General features: G+C 44.9%; 1 protein-coding gene across 7 annotated transcripts in view; it reads right to left on the bottom strand.

The window, feature by feature from the left end:
• The window catches only part of IQSEC1 (IQ motif and Sec7 domain ArfGEF 1), a 388,154-nt gene that overhangs the window by 74,154 nt on the left and 301,129 nt on the right, over positions 1-12,871 (bottom strand). Inside the window, exon 1 of one of the 7 annotated variants that reach the window (XM_075432769.1) lies at positions 820-972. The exons of the other annotated variants lie outside the window; for them this stretch is intronic. Within the exon in view, the coding sequence (XP_075288884.1) occupies positions 820-884 (65 nt within the window). The 5' untranslated portion in view covers positions 885-972. Of the gene's footprint in view, positions 1-819; positions 973-12,871 lie in introns of those variants that run through there. 7 annotated transcript variants of the gene reach the window in all.

Genomic DNA, 12,871 nt, shown 5'->3' with positions numbered 1-12,871 from the left:
TCTTTTCTGGAAAAGACACTGCTGCATTCATATGCAGTTACACGGAGTCCAGTCACTTCCTCCTCTCATATTTTTCCACACACGCACACACCCAATTCAAGGCGTTGCCTATCTTTATTTAAATGGAATATTTCTTTAACAGTTCATCAGTTTAGAAGCCCACCGAATTGTTTGGTGGAACAAACTTCCACGATGCCTTGGAGGTCAATTTATTTTGCAAGCGTGCTTGCCAGGGTAACTATTTTAGCCTCTCACAATCTGCACACAACGCTGCATAAGAAAAGCTAGTTTGTACATCCAGTTTTCAAAAACTGGCTCGTGTAACAGAGTTCTGTCTTACGGTTTTGTAGCTCCCGTTGTTTCAGCAGTTAACAACGATCTCACGACAGCAGAGGCGGTGCGTATTAACGTGACAAAGCCCGCTTTCTGTTGTTCTTCCATCGGTTATTCAGTACCTGTACTTTAAAAGCCGTTGAAGGGAACTTTTCTCCTCACAGCCTCCGGCTGAGCGCGCGGGTCGCGAACGCCGCCTCACGCCGAGCCCGCTCGCCCGGCGCCAGCCGCTCCCCGCTCCCCGGGCCCGAGCCCAGCGCGCAGCGGGGCGGGGAAGCCGGGCTGCTGGGCGCCGGCCGGGGGATGCCCCGCGCTCACACCCAGCTCGGGGAAAAGACGCGTTTTCCCGCACGCCCAGCCGCTGAGGCGATCGCGCCCCGACAGCAGCCCCCTCGGAGAACCCCGGCTTCCCGCCGCGCCGAGCGAAGCCCTTTGTGTGGCGGGACGGGACCCGACCCCCCCCCCCCCACCCCGGGCAGGGCTTACCAGCTGTCAAGCTCCAACTCCAGCAGCGACTGAGTCCTCTCCGAGCTGCAGTGCAGGCACCACATGGCCGGGCCGAAGTCGCGGGCGGGGAGCTGCGCGCCGCCACCATAGCCGCCCCCGCTCCCCTCAGCGGCCGCGCACAGCCCGGTGGCGGGAGGGGATGGGGGGGGGGGGGGGGGGGGGGGGGGGGTGAGGCGGGACGGCAGCGCGCACGCGCCGGGGACGGTTACCCCGGCAACGCGAGGCGCCAACGGCCGACGCGCGAGCGCTCTCCTCACGGCAGCCGCCTCACGGCCCGCACCGGGCCCGGGGGGACGATTGGGCCTGCTCCGGCGGGCACCGTTCGGTGCCCGCCGGAGCAGGCCCAATCGTCCCCCCGGCAGCGGTCTGTTACCGCCCGAGGCCCTTCCGGAGCGCCGCGCGTGCCTAATTAAAACCAGAACGCTGTTAATTACAGGTAAAGGCGCCCGGCTCCGGGACCCGCGATCGGAGCTCTCCCGGGGAAAACTCCTCGGCAGCAAGGGTGAAGTTTCAGAACGGGAGCCTGCCAGAGGAAAGGCAAGATTCAGAATTGTCTTTTTTACGTGTCGGTCAAGGAGCGTCCGACTGGTTTCGGTTCTCCCTGCCCAACTCAAAATTAGAGTATTATTTAAATTATTTTAAGTGGCAAAAGCATACATAGGCACTGGAGGCATCTGAGGGAGGCAGACAAAGCTCCCTCTGACGAAGGGCGCGGCTGCGTTTTGTCGAAGGCTTCTGGCAGCCACGTTGAAACTCCCAGAGACGTCCACGGAAAGAGCAACACAGAATAGCACAGCTAAAAATATTTCAGATGCGCCAGAATAAGAACGTGAAGAAAGAATTTAGCTTGTTAAAAAAAAACAAAAAACAAACCCTGACTTGAGGCAACGGCGGCAGCTGTGCCGGTGGCAAATATTCCAGCTCCTTTCTCCCAGGCACACAACCAGGTGAGGAAATGAAGCACTTCTGTCAACCTCACACACATTCAAAACAACAGCAGCTGCACTTCCCTGTCGTCGTTCTGAACATTAGCACAATATTCCCAATCCTATTCGCTTTCCATAAAACTTTTTTTTATGCCTTACACTAGCATGGGGTGGTTTGAGGTTCGTGATTGCAAGGCAGAATGTGAACGAGTGCTGTGAAACACGCAGAAAGGAAACGCACGCAACACAATAATACATTTAGTGCTGTGGAGGCCTGGTGACAGGAGAACAATTTTGGAAAGAGTGGCTGATTTATTATTAAAAAAATACCTATCGGAATTTTGGATAAAAATGAGTAATTCAAAAAAGATTTAAATTATTATTCTTCGCTGTTCCACCGAAGCCTGACCTAGAAAGCTCGTGGATTTTGCTGTATCATGTCCTCAGTGTTCTCACAGCATTTGTAAATGCGAATGGAAAGAAACCTCCACCTCCACCAAACACACGGCAGCTCAACAGTAAAGCTCGTTCTGGCAAGCAGGAATCCCGCACTGGAAATTTAAAAAAAAACCACCAACTGCATTTCATCATCACAGTATTTGACACATGAATAACAATCCTTCCTAATTTTTTTCAAGCAGATTCACCATGCAGTGATTAAAGTATTGCAAGAAATCAAGTCTAAACAGAGTTATTTGTAACTTAGTAATTCATATATGAAAACCATCTCATCTCCTAGACTACTGTAGAAGGTGCTTTAATTTATGTATACGCCTCTTAGGTAGAAACCACATACCTGCAAATGAGAACATTGAAATTATATCATTTTCTCACAAACAATAACATTTTACACACATTTTAATAAAAATGCTTATGCTTCATGATGTTTTCCTAGCCTTTCTCCCCTGAAGCCTAGGAAAGATAAGGGTTTGGAGCATATCTGGAAGGTTAATCCGAGTGCTGAAGAACTAAGGAGCCAGCCAGTTCCAGAGCTGCTTGTCGCCAGGGAACATCACCTTATCAGCCGTCTGCTCCTGTTCAAAATACAGTCTGAGCTCCTCTGCTGATTTAAACCACAAATAATTTTGAAGAGTACTTGCTAAGTAACAGTTTCTTTGGTAGACTACTCCTACAGCAATTTTAGCTTCACAGGTCAAAAGGACCAGCTGAAATGGCACCATAAAACCAGTAGACAAACAGTGGTACCTGTAGGTACAAAGAAACTAGTGTTTCAAAAAGTAGTAAGGCCCACATGATTAATATCCTGTAATAACGCAAGAAAGCAAGACAAGTTTTAACTTTGGGGTTTCCTGTTTCATGGAACAGTCAAAACAACTTGCTTTCCAAATTAAGTTTCCCTTCATCAAAATAAGCATCATGTCTGTGTAAGCTGGGCAAACTGTCTAACCACAGACACTCCTTGTCTTCAGTTAGATGCCAGGGTACTGGAGAAAGGGAAGCTCATTACAAAAACATTCTTGGAGGGTGGGGTTGGGGGGGGCAGTTGGTAACTTTAACACTAAAGGCTTCATTCATAATCGTTTGCACAATATTTATTGCAGTTTTGTGTAAGGACAGAGCAATTTGCACTATACTTTTTAGGAATGGAAATATCCCAGCGCATAAAAGAAGCACTGTAGTGCTTCTCTGTAGTTTGGAGAAACTCAGAAGTTTAGACAGAAACTAAAAACGTTGCTTACACAAACCACGTACAAGAAAGAGCACAATGGAAGGCTCAGCTGTGCCCTTGTGCTGTATACACAACATACCTCTTATTTACAATACACACCATGAGAGCAGATCACATCTTTCTGGAAGATAAAAAGAATCAAAGCAACTTTACTTAAACCCAGTCAAACATTTGGATCGAGTGTGCATTTTGCATAGTTTCCTAAGGAAGCATTAGGCATGGATTCCAGTAAATCTAGGCTTAACCAGCTTTCAGTGAAACTTAAATTTGTTAAGGAAGGACACACCTACACTGGCTGTTTCAATGGTAATGTCACTGCAAGTCTATAACCAGAGACTATTTACACCGCAGTGCCGACTTTCAGCCTCTGATGGTTATCCAGAGAGCCTCTTCCCTACAGAAGTCTTTAACGTTCTGGGATAGACAGGCACGACAACAATCCCGCATTTTTCTGCTCCTGACTCCATGCCCTCCTGCATCAAGCTTCATCTCTACTTGTCAGCAGAGGCAAATCCAAAGCAGACACAAGCTGTCCACAAAAGTCAACTGCTAAATGGAAACTGGTTTCCAGAGGAGAAACCAAGGGCAGTTTTAGCGTGGGCTGTGAAGGAGTGTATGTACCGGAAAGGGCGGCCGAGAGCCTCTGACCTCAAAAGCAGCCACAGAGTTTTCTGAAGAATAGGCTTTTCTGAACCTGCTTCAAACAGAATCTTCCTTCGACAGATATGAACGTACGCACTAGATAAGCCAACCACCAAGCACTACTAAACACATCCCATTTCAAATACTACGTGGATAAATGTTACAGGTTCTCTCCCACCCCCAACATCAAGAATCCCGAATTTTCAATTTTGTTTCGACCCTTCTGCTACAAAGTTTTTGTTAAATCACTTCTTGTTTTAGTAAGAGTCTTTAAAACCTATAGTAGAGATTAAATGACAAAATCATCCACATCTTTAAGATCTCGTATGTATTCCAACGCGGGAAATTAAACACAGAAAAACAAATTCTTGCTGCACTACGCAGATGGCATTGTGGTTTCCATGTCAAGGCAGCCTGATGCAATTATTTTTTGAGGGATTTTTTGGTTTATGTTTCAACATTCCAAAACTATCTTCAGTGAACCATAATCCATAGTGCATAATCCAGTTTCCCACAGGTAACAGCAACCATAATCCACAGTGCATAATCCATTGTCACTCGGGTAAACGGTGGTGATTTTTCATAGACATCTAGGCTTGACTTTTTAGGACAACTTTTTGGTGGCACATAGCTAGGTCTTTTTGCTATGCTGACTACGCAGGTGCAGTGCTTATGCTGTGTGCCAAACATACAGAGGTGGTGTTTCAGGCCTTGCAAGCCAGGTGCAGGAGAGGCTCTTCTAACAATGCAGAGCCAATGTGTCTTTTATACTATTTTATCCGTGCTTTGTATTGGAGGCTTTGGCAGCACCAATAGGACATCCAGAGGGTAAATGCCCTGTTGTTCTCCCACTGCTATTTTGACATCTAGATGGCGTTACAGCTGCCACCAAGATACTGTAGAAATATGTAGCACAGGGTAAGGAGCTAGGAAAGTAATTTTTCATATCTTAGTATCCTTATTCCTGGCAATTTGCTGGAGCACAACTAACAGTACAACAGAAAGTTATCTTCACTGCATTAAAATACAATCAACTTTGCTTAAGAAAAAAACCAGGAACTAGGAATCATAGAATCATAGGTTGGAAAAGACCACCATGCCTACTAAACTGTAACCCGAAGTGCCACATCCACATGTTTTTTGAACACCTCCAAGGATAGTGACTCCACCACTGCCCTGGGCAGCCTGTTCCAACGCCTGACCACTCTTTCAGTAAATAAATTGTTCCTAATAGCCAATCTACATCTCCCTCCAGAGCAACCTGAGGCCATTGCCTCTTGTCCTATCGCTGGTTACTTGGGAGAAGAGACCAACCCCTGCCTCACTACACCCTCCTGTCAGGGAGTTGTAGAGAGCGATAAGATCTCCCCTCAGCCTCCTCCTCTCCAGACTGAACAGCCCCATCTCCCTCAGCCGCTCCTCATCAGACTTGTTCTCCAGACCCCTCATCAGCCTCGTTGCCCTTCTCTGGACACCTCCAGCCCCTCAATGTCCTTCTTGCAGTGAGGGGCCCAAAGCTGAACACAGTACTCCAGGTGTGGCCTCACCAGTGCCGAGCACAGGGGCACCACCACCTCCCTCCTCCTGCTGGCCACACAGCTCCTGATCCAAGCCAGGATGCTGTTGGCCTCCTTGGCCACCTGGGCACACTGCTGGCTCATGGTCAGCTGGCTTTCGACCAACACCCCAAGGTCCTTTTCTGCCGGGCAGCTTTCCAGCCACTCCTCCCCAAGCCTGCAGTGCTGTACGGGGTTGTTGTGACCCAAGTGCAGGACCCGGCCCTTGGCCTTGTTGAACCTCATACAGTTGGCCTCAGCCCATCGATCCCAGCCTGTCCAGATCCCTCTGCAGAGCCTTCCTGCCCTCAAGATCAACACTCCCACCCAGCTTCGTGTCATCTTCAAACTTACTGAGGGAGCACTCAGTCCCCTCATCCAGATCATTGATACAGACAAACAAGACTGGACCCAAAACTGAGCCCTGGGGAACACCACTCGTGACCGGCCGCCAGCTGGATTTAACTCCAGTCACCACCACTCTCTGGGCTGGGCCGTTCAGCCAGTTCTTTACCCAGCGAAGAGTACACCCATCCAAACCACGGGCAGCTAGTTTCTCCAGGAGGATGCTGTGGGGAACAGTGTCAAAGGCCTTACTAAAGTCCAGCTAGACAACATCTGCAGCCTTTCCCTCATCCCTGGGTGGGTCACCTGGTCATAGAAGGAGATCAGGAAATCTCTGTGCAAGAAGTAAACACAAACTGTGAACTCACACTCCCTAGCTCAGGCCAGAAGTTCAAGGCACATAATGCCGAAGCAAGCACGCTAGCTGATCGCGGGAGGAGCTTACTGTTGACCACCGGCCCGTTCGCTGCAGTTGCTAGCTCCTTCACTTCGCACCACTGTAGTTGGCAGTCAGGGTGACCAGTAAATACTACTGACACACTTACAAAGGCCGCTCCAATTTTGTTACCATTATCCTGTTTAACAATATCTCAGTAGTGAATGTTATACTATTCAATACTATTCAATCTTCCTTGCTAAAGCTAACCGTATTTTATTTCTAATACAGAAATATAATTAAACCTTACATTAAGCACAACATTGAAATTTTGGTTTATCCAGTAACTGACATAAATCACTGTTATTTAATGTGTTCATAGCTAAGATAAAGTTTATAAACCCCAAGAGTGCAACAAACTCAATTTATAATTATGAGCACACAGCAATTTGTGTAACATGCCATCTAAATCTACAGTAATTATGACCCTGCTTAAGGGTAATTCCCAACTTAATCACATTTAATACACCATTATTTGCAAGATCTAAAAGGCTGAAACAGGCATTTGTCTTTCATTTTGCTTGAAGAAAATCAAAGGGTTTCCCAGGAAAAAAAGAGGAAGAAACTACTAAGGAGCAGTTTTCCTCCTGCAGAGTATAAATACAGCCATGCAGCACTGTACGATAAAATGCATGCACAGGTCAAAATCGATGTTAGTCCTCTCACAGGGGGCTTTGGGGGGATATTAACCCAATTCATCCCTTGAAAAAAAAAAATACGCTAACTCATATAGATCCTCCACCTCCTCCCTCCTGTGATGAATTCTCTGCTTCTCATGCTCTCCCTCTACCCATGCTTCTCTACACCTACTGAAAACTAAGTGTTCTTTAAAAAAACCCTGGGATATACCAGCTTCAAGGACATATAGCACAATGCTCTTTCACAGTTTTCTCTTTTGGTGCATGATGAGAGTTACCAACAAACAGTAACTGATTCTCTAACTGTACAAGACATAGTGTGTTATGACAATTTTCCCACATGACCTGGAATTACATAAGAATTCTCAAACACGCCAGGTAATTCTTTAAAAGCTAGCATGTTACCGTAGTTCTCTCAGTTTTGTGTCCCCCCAAAATGGATTTCTTCTCTCATACACATTTCTTCATTTCCTATGGCTGCATACTAGTTCACTTATTTTTATAATGACAGTACACAAAAACTGGAACTAAAACAATAGCTACAACTTCAGTTCCTTTTTTAAGCTGAACTTATAAAGCCTTTAAATAAACACATCTGGGAAAAGGCTTTATATTGTCGGTTGCTATGCAGCAGGCAAAACAACGAATCTTTGTAGTCACTTTGCTCTTCTAAGGACAGCTCCAAAGCCTTTTTAAGGCAAAGGAAATCTTTGCTGACTGCAAGGGTTTCTATACTCAAAACTGTGCTTTTGAACTACCTATCTCAAAACGCCTCACCTTTACAGAACATAATATAGCATCATCCCTATGTGAGGATGGGAGTATCGAAGCACAGAGAGTGTAAACCCCAGCAGTGGAAAATTAGAAGAACTTTTCACAGTCACCTTGCAGATCAGTGGGAGAACTAAAAATGAAACAGATCTACACATTCTGCTTCTTTACCCCTTCCCACAAAGCAACACACTTAGCTTTATAGAGGGAGAAAAGAAAAGGGTCTGTCATTAGCCCCTCAGAATAAACCCTGCCAGGGAAAGGCTGCACTCTGCAGCAAACCCTCTCCTTAGCCCTGGCTGGAAGATTTGGTAAGGGGCCTGATTTTTGAACAAAAAAGGAAATTCCACAATGAAAACAATGCTTCAAAATGCCGATACACTGATCTATCCAGCGTGGAAGTATGCAAACTAGACAACCCTGTAAACTATAGCAAGTCGTAAAATACGTACACAAAATCTCAGCAACGAGAAAAGCAAGGCACAGAGAGGATTAGATCGCAGTCTAACCATTAGACCAAGGATTCCTGACTCAAAGCTGGCTGCTGTCAATACTCCGACCTGGTTTTGTCCCCCAAAGTCAGCAGTTGATCCTACAAACCCTCACTTATGTGGGGAGCTATTGTAAACCGTATTATTAGGTACACTACAACACTGACTGACTATTTACATCCATGGGAACAACACTGGAAAAAACAACATTAGGCTGAGCTTTTATTTCGTACAGTATTTAGGTATTTCTCTCAGAGGATGCTAGAACACTGGTCACGCTGCTTCTGAGGTGATGTTTTCATCCTCTCTGGTTCTACCTCTGCTCCCCACAGTGCCACTCACAGCAAGACACAGTTTTGGTTTTCCACAAAATTTGTCAGTTACTAGACAACTACATTTCATTATAAGACTGTCAAGATATTTAAAATTTCTCTTGACACATCCATAGGCACGTGGAACTTTTTCTTCTGCAAAGGCCACGCAACCTCCCTTTCAAAAAAAATTCAGCAGGAGGCTTTCAGCAGTCATCAATGTTGCCGTGACTTACCCCAGCAGTGAAACTATACCGGAGAAGCAGAAGCTGCAGTCTCGGTCAATCAGCACTGAGTGGAGGTTCTTCAAGAGAAAAAACACTTTACTCTCACAAATCCATGGACAGAAGGATAGTGGATGCTTGGAAATCCCCCCAGAGAAAGCACAGAAGCTGACAAGGCGCCAGAAAGCCCCTTTAGAAAGAAGTTTATCTGTAAGCCACGAAGGCCACTGTATTACTGCCAGAAATCGTACATCAAAACAGAGTAAAAGGGAAAGGGAAACCTTTAATCTGCATTCCTAGGGGCAATAAAGGCAAGACTCTGTACCGTGAATACAAGGTGACTGCAATTACAAGTTTAATGATACCATTCTACATATAATAGTCCTTTGTCTCTCAAGACTGAAATCTGTACAAGAGTGGCCCCTTCGTTGTCCTCACCTGGAGCACCACGTTCTCTCTCTCTCTCTCCAGAGTTCCCACAGCTTACAGCACCCCTAAGCATTTGCAACACCAAGTCACTGGCTGCCAGCATTTCGCTGGCTGCGTGTTCGGTGCCACTGCCGAGAGGGTTGGTGGGCACCGAGTCCACGCGGCCCAAGATCGTGAAACTCAGGATGTAAGGAATATAACCTGGTGCTCTAAAACAGCAGGCCTCACAGAGAGAAAGCTGAAGCCACGAGCTCCCCCTTTCAGACTGTTCCTTAGTCATAGTAAAGGACTGAAAAAGCAAAGTAATTCTCCTTTATTAGAGTAACAGTGCAGATCTGTGGTCAGATTAAGCTAGTACTGCCACAGAAAGAAGCCTTGCAGGTGCGTGTGGTCATGCTGGTGTGATAGGCATGAACAGATTTAAAACAAAGTGGGTTTTGGCAGGCCAGTTTGGGATGTTTCACCTTACATAGGGCAGAGACATCTATCAAAATTTCCCACTGAGTGGCAATGGTTATCAGTAAGACCCACTGAGTATGTACTGAAGGCACAAGAGAAAAGCAATGTGAATGTCCCCTTTTGTTCTTTACCTCTAGGTATTGTCTCCAAATGGGATGAGAACAGAAAGATGATTATGATTTGGAACCTTTTAATATTACAAAGTACCACTGCTAAAAAGCCGCACGAAAAATCCACTGACACCAGATGATACAAAGCTCCATAGATCGCCTATGCAGTAGTTCGCAAACTTGTCACTGAATAAACTATCTTTAAATGAAGTTGGGCAGAGCACAAATATTGAGATGATACATATAATGCAGGTAGCTAATACACAGTATGTTAATGCTCTTGAAACATCATGTGTAAACAAAACACAGCTGAGCCATCCTTTAAAAATACGCTATACCACAAGGCTCCCCACAGCCTCCTCTTTTTTTCTGCTTTCATTTTATGGCAGCAATAATGTACTTTCTGTAAAAAGCATTTCTATGGGATTAACAGACAGCTGAGATTAACAATGCTCAGTTATGCTTCACGTCATCAACATCTCAAAAGCTCTCAATCCCCAAGAAAAGCATAGCTCTGTTTGCCTGGTATTTAATGTTTTGGCTTTTTTTTTCTGTCTGACCAATTCACAGATTTAGTAAGACAAGTGAGCTTGTGTGTGCACGCTGGGTTTTGTGCACATGCTAAAGTCAGGCAGAAAAATATATGACTGATTTTAACATGGCTCTACTAATGTTTTCTAATTCTGGAAAATGCAGAATTGTGTTTGAACAGAAATGTGAAAGAATTACAAAACCCATAAATAGTGACTGAAAACTTATGAGAGTAATTACTAGTCGATATTCAAGTAAATATCTGAATGTTGCTAATTTATGTTCTGTATAGAACTGTCTATCAGCATTTGTGACATCTGGCTCAGTATAATGTGCTACACTGAGAAATGAAGCGTACAGTGCACACCACGTAGAAGCATATTATCTTCCATGACTTCTGTTTCTGCAAGCACCATTCTAAACCCAGAAATTTTTCCACTTGAAGCTCAGATTGTGTTACAGTTGTTTATTTTGATAGCAATGAAGTTTAAACTGTTACTAAAATGACAAGCATCATTGCAATGTCCCATATTTAAATAAAAAAAATTGACTGAAATCCAATGTCAAGGTAAAGAAATCACTTTTTCATTGTTTTTCATTTAAACAAATGAGTAAGAAGAAGGTTATAAGAAAGGTCTTATTATTGACCTAATACAGTTAGATTTAAAGGTATTTTATGTAAATATTTTCATGGCTTCTGTACTAGTGCATGACTGTGCAATACAGCCATTTCTAATTCAGGAATGCCATTTATCTACATTCTCATTTTGTCAAATCCGTCAGCACAGAGATGCACTGTATCACTCCGACAGAAGCCTTGATTCAAACGCAGAAATATTTACAGAGCCTTTCCACAGAGCTCAGCTACGGTTTTATGTATAATGCAAAGGGTGATCACGCAGGAAAAACAAAACAATAAAACCACATTCCCCAGCAATGATCACACAGCAAAATGAGTCACTGTACTCAGGCCACCCTATATATACACATAATGTGGGGAACAGCTGTGGCACTGACAATTCCGCTGTGCGTGGTAACGAAGGCTGAGCCTCCACTAATTGACTTCAGTCCATGAACTAGATTCAGTAACCATAAAAACTCAATCCTAGCATAAATTACGCAAACAAATATTGACTTTTTCCGTGGTAACCTTTATAGCTAATAGAAACTTGGAATGGTGTTATCAGACAGATATAAAGTAAAGCAAAACAGAAGCTGAACCAATAAACACACGCCTCAGAGAAACGCTCCACACTAACACGGAACAAAGAGCATTAAAAAAAAAATAATATTTTTGTTCCGCAGTTTCCTGCACTGGAGCCTGGAGGACAGCGCTGCAGGTTTTGGTATCGTCTCCATGGAATATGACGACTTCTCAGAAAAAATGCCGGGCAGCACTGGCCACTTTGGTGGGGAGATGGCACCCGCTCCCCCGTGCTCAGCGCCAGCCCTGCCGAGCTGTGAGCAGAGCGGAGCCGAGCCAAGGCACAGCAGCTTGTGCTCGCTGTCCTGCTGACCGCCGCCGCGCAGCCCCCGGTTCATATACCTGAGCATACACCTACTGGACACCTCTCTCTAAACTTGGCGACAAAGAGGCAAGGTGTGCAAGAGTAGGGCAATGTTACGTTAGCTTTCTAGGCATTATTAAGCAAAACGGAAGAAATAATCAGAAAATACCAAATCTAAATGACAGTACCGGATTTTACATGCAATGCCTCAGGGATTTAGAGGTAGGTTATTTATTACTACAGAGTGATCAATTCAAGCATGAGGAGAGCTAAGTATTTGTTCCATTACGTTCACTCACAGATTTCTCTGTAATACTGTCCCTTCGCCTGTCACGCTGAGCGTCCCATTGCAGCACACAGACACGCAGCGACCAGTGTACGGATGAAAGCTTGCCTTCACGTTACCCTCTTTGTAACACTGACCTATACAGATATGCTAAGGTAAAAAAGGACCAGGAAAATTCCTCCCGGAAGCTCTTCAGTGCAGAAAACTCATTACAGCTGTTAACATGTTCAGTGCAAGAAGAAACGCGTGTCCCCATGTGAGACGCACAGGGAACGCCCGGAAAGCAGCCCCTGTGACACAGGACTCTACTTAAAAAGCTTGTACGAGATTTGCCTTCAACCTCTGTAAGGAACCATTAGCAAAATACCAACAGAAGGAACAATTTGCACCTGACCACGGACAGTACACATTTCTTCACAGATGAACAGGATATATTTTATTTCCTTCTGGAAATGTGTAACTCCTGAAGTTTATGTCTTGCACAAGGGTTGTCTTTTGGCACAACTGCACACCGACTAAAGAGACAGTGGGAAGATATCAGGGTGTTAAGTTTTAAAATTACTGCTTACTGCAGTCCTTGTTTTGAATCTAGATAAAACAGAAAAAAAAAAAGTGATGCCCCCCTCACTCTGCATGAAACAAGCCCGTAGTAGCTAAGGGGAGAGCAGAATCGTTTCA

Source organism: Opisthocomus hoazin, chromosome 11, assembly GCF_030867145.1.
Source record: "Opisthocomus hoazin isolate bOpiHoa1 chromosome 11, bOpiHoa1.hap1, whole genome shotgun sequence".
Taxonomy (NCBI): domain Eukaryota; kingdom Metazoa; phylum Chordata; class Aves; order Opisthocomiformes; family Opisthocomidae; genus Opisthocomus; species Opisthocomus hoazin.
Note: the sequence above shows the minus strand (reverse complement) of the source record. Positions and strands in the feature narration are given on the sequence as shown.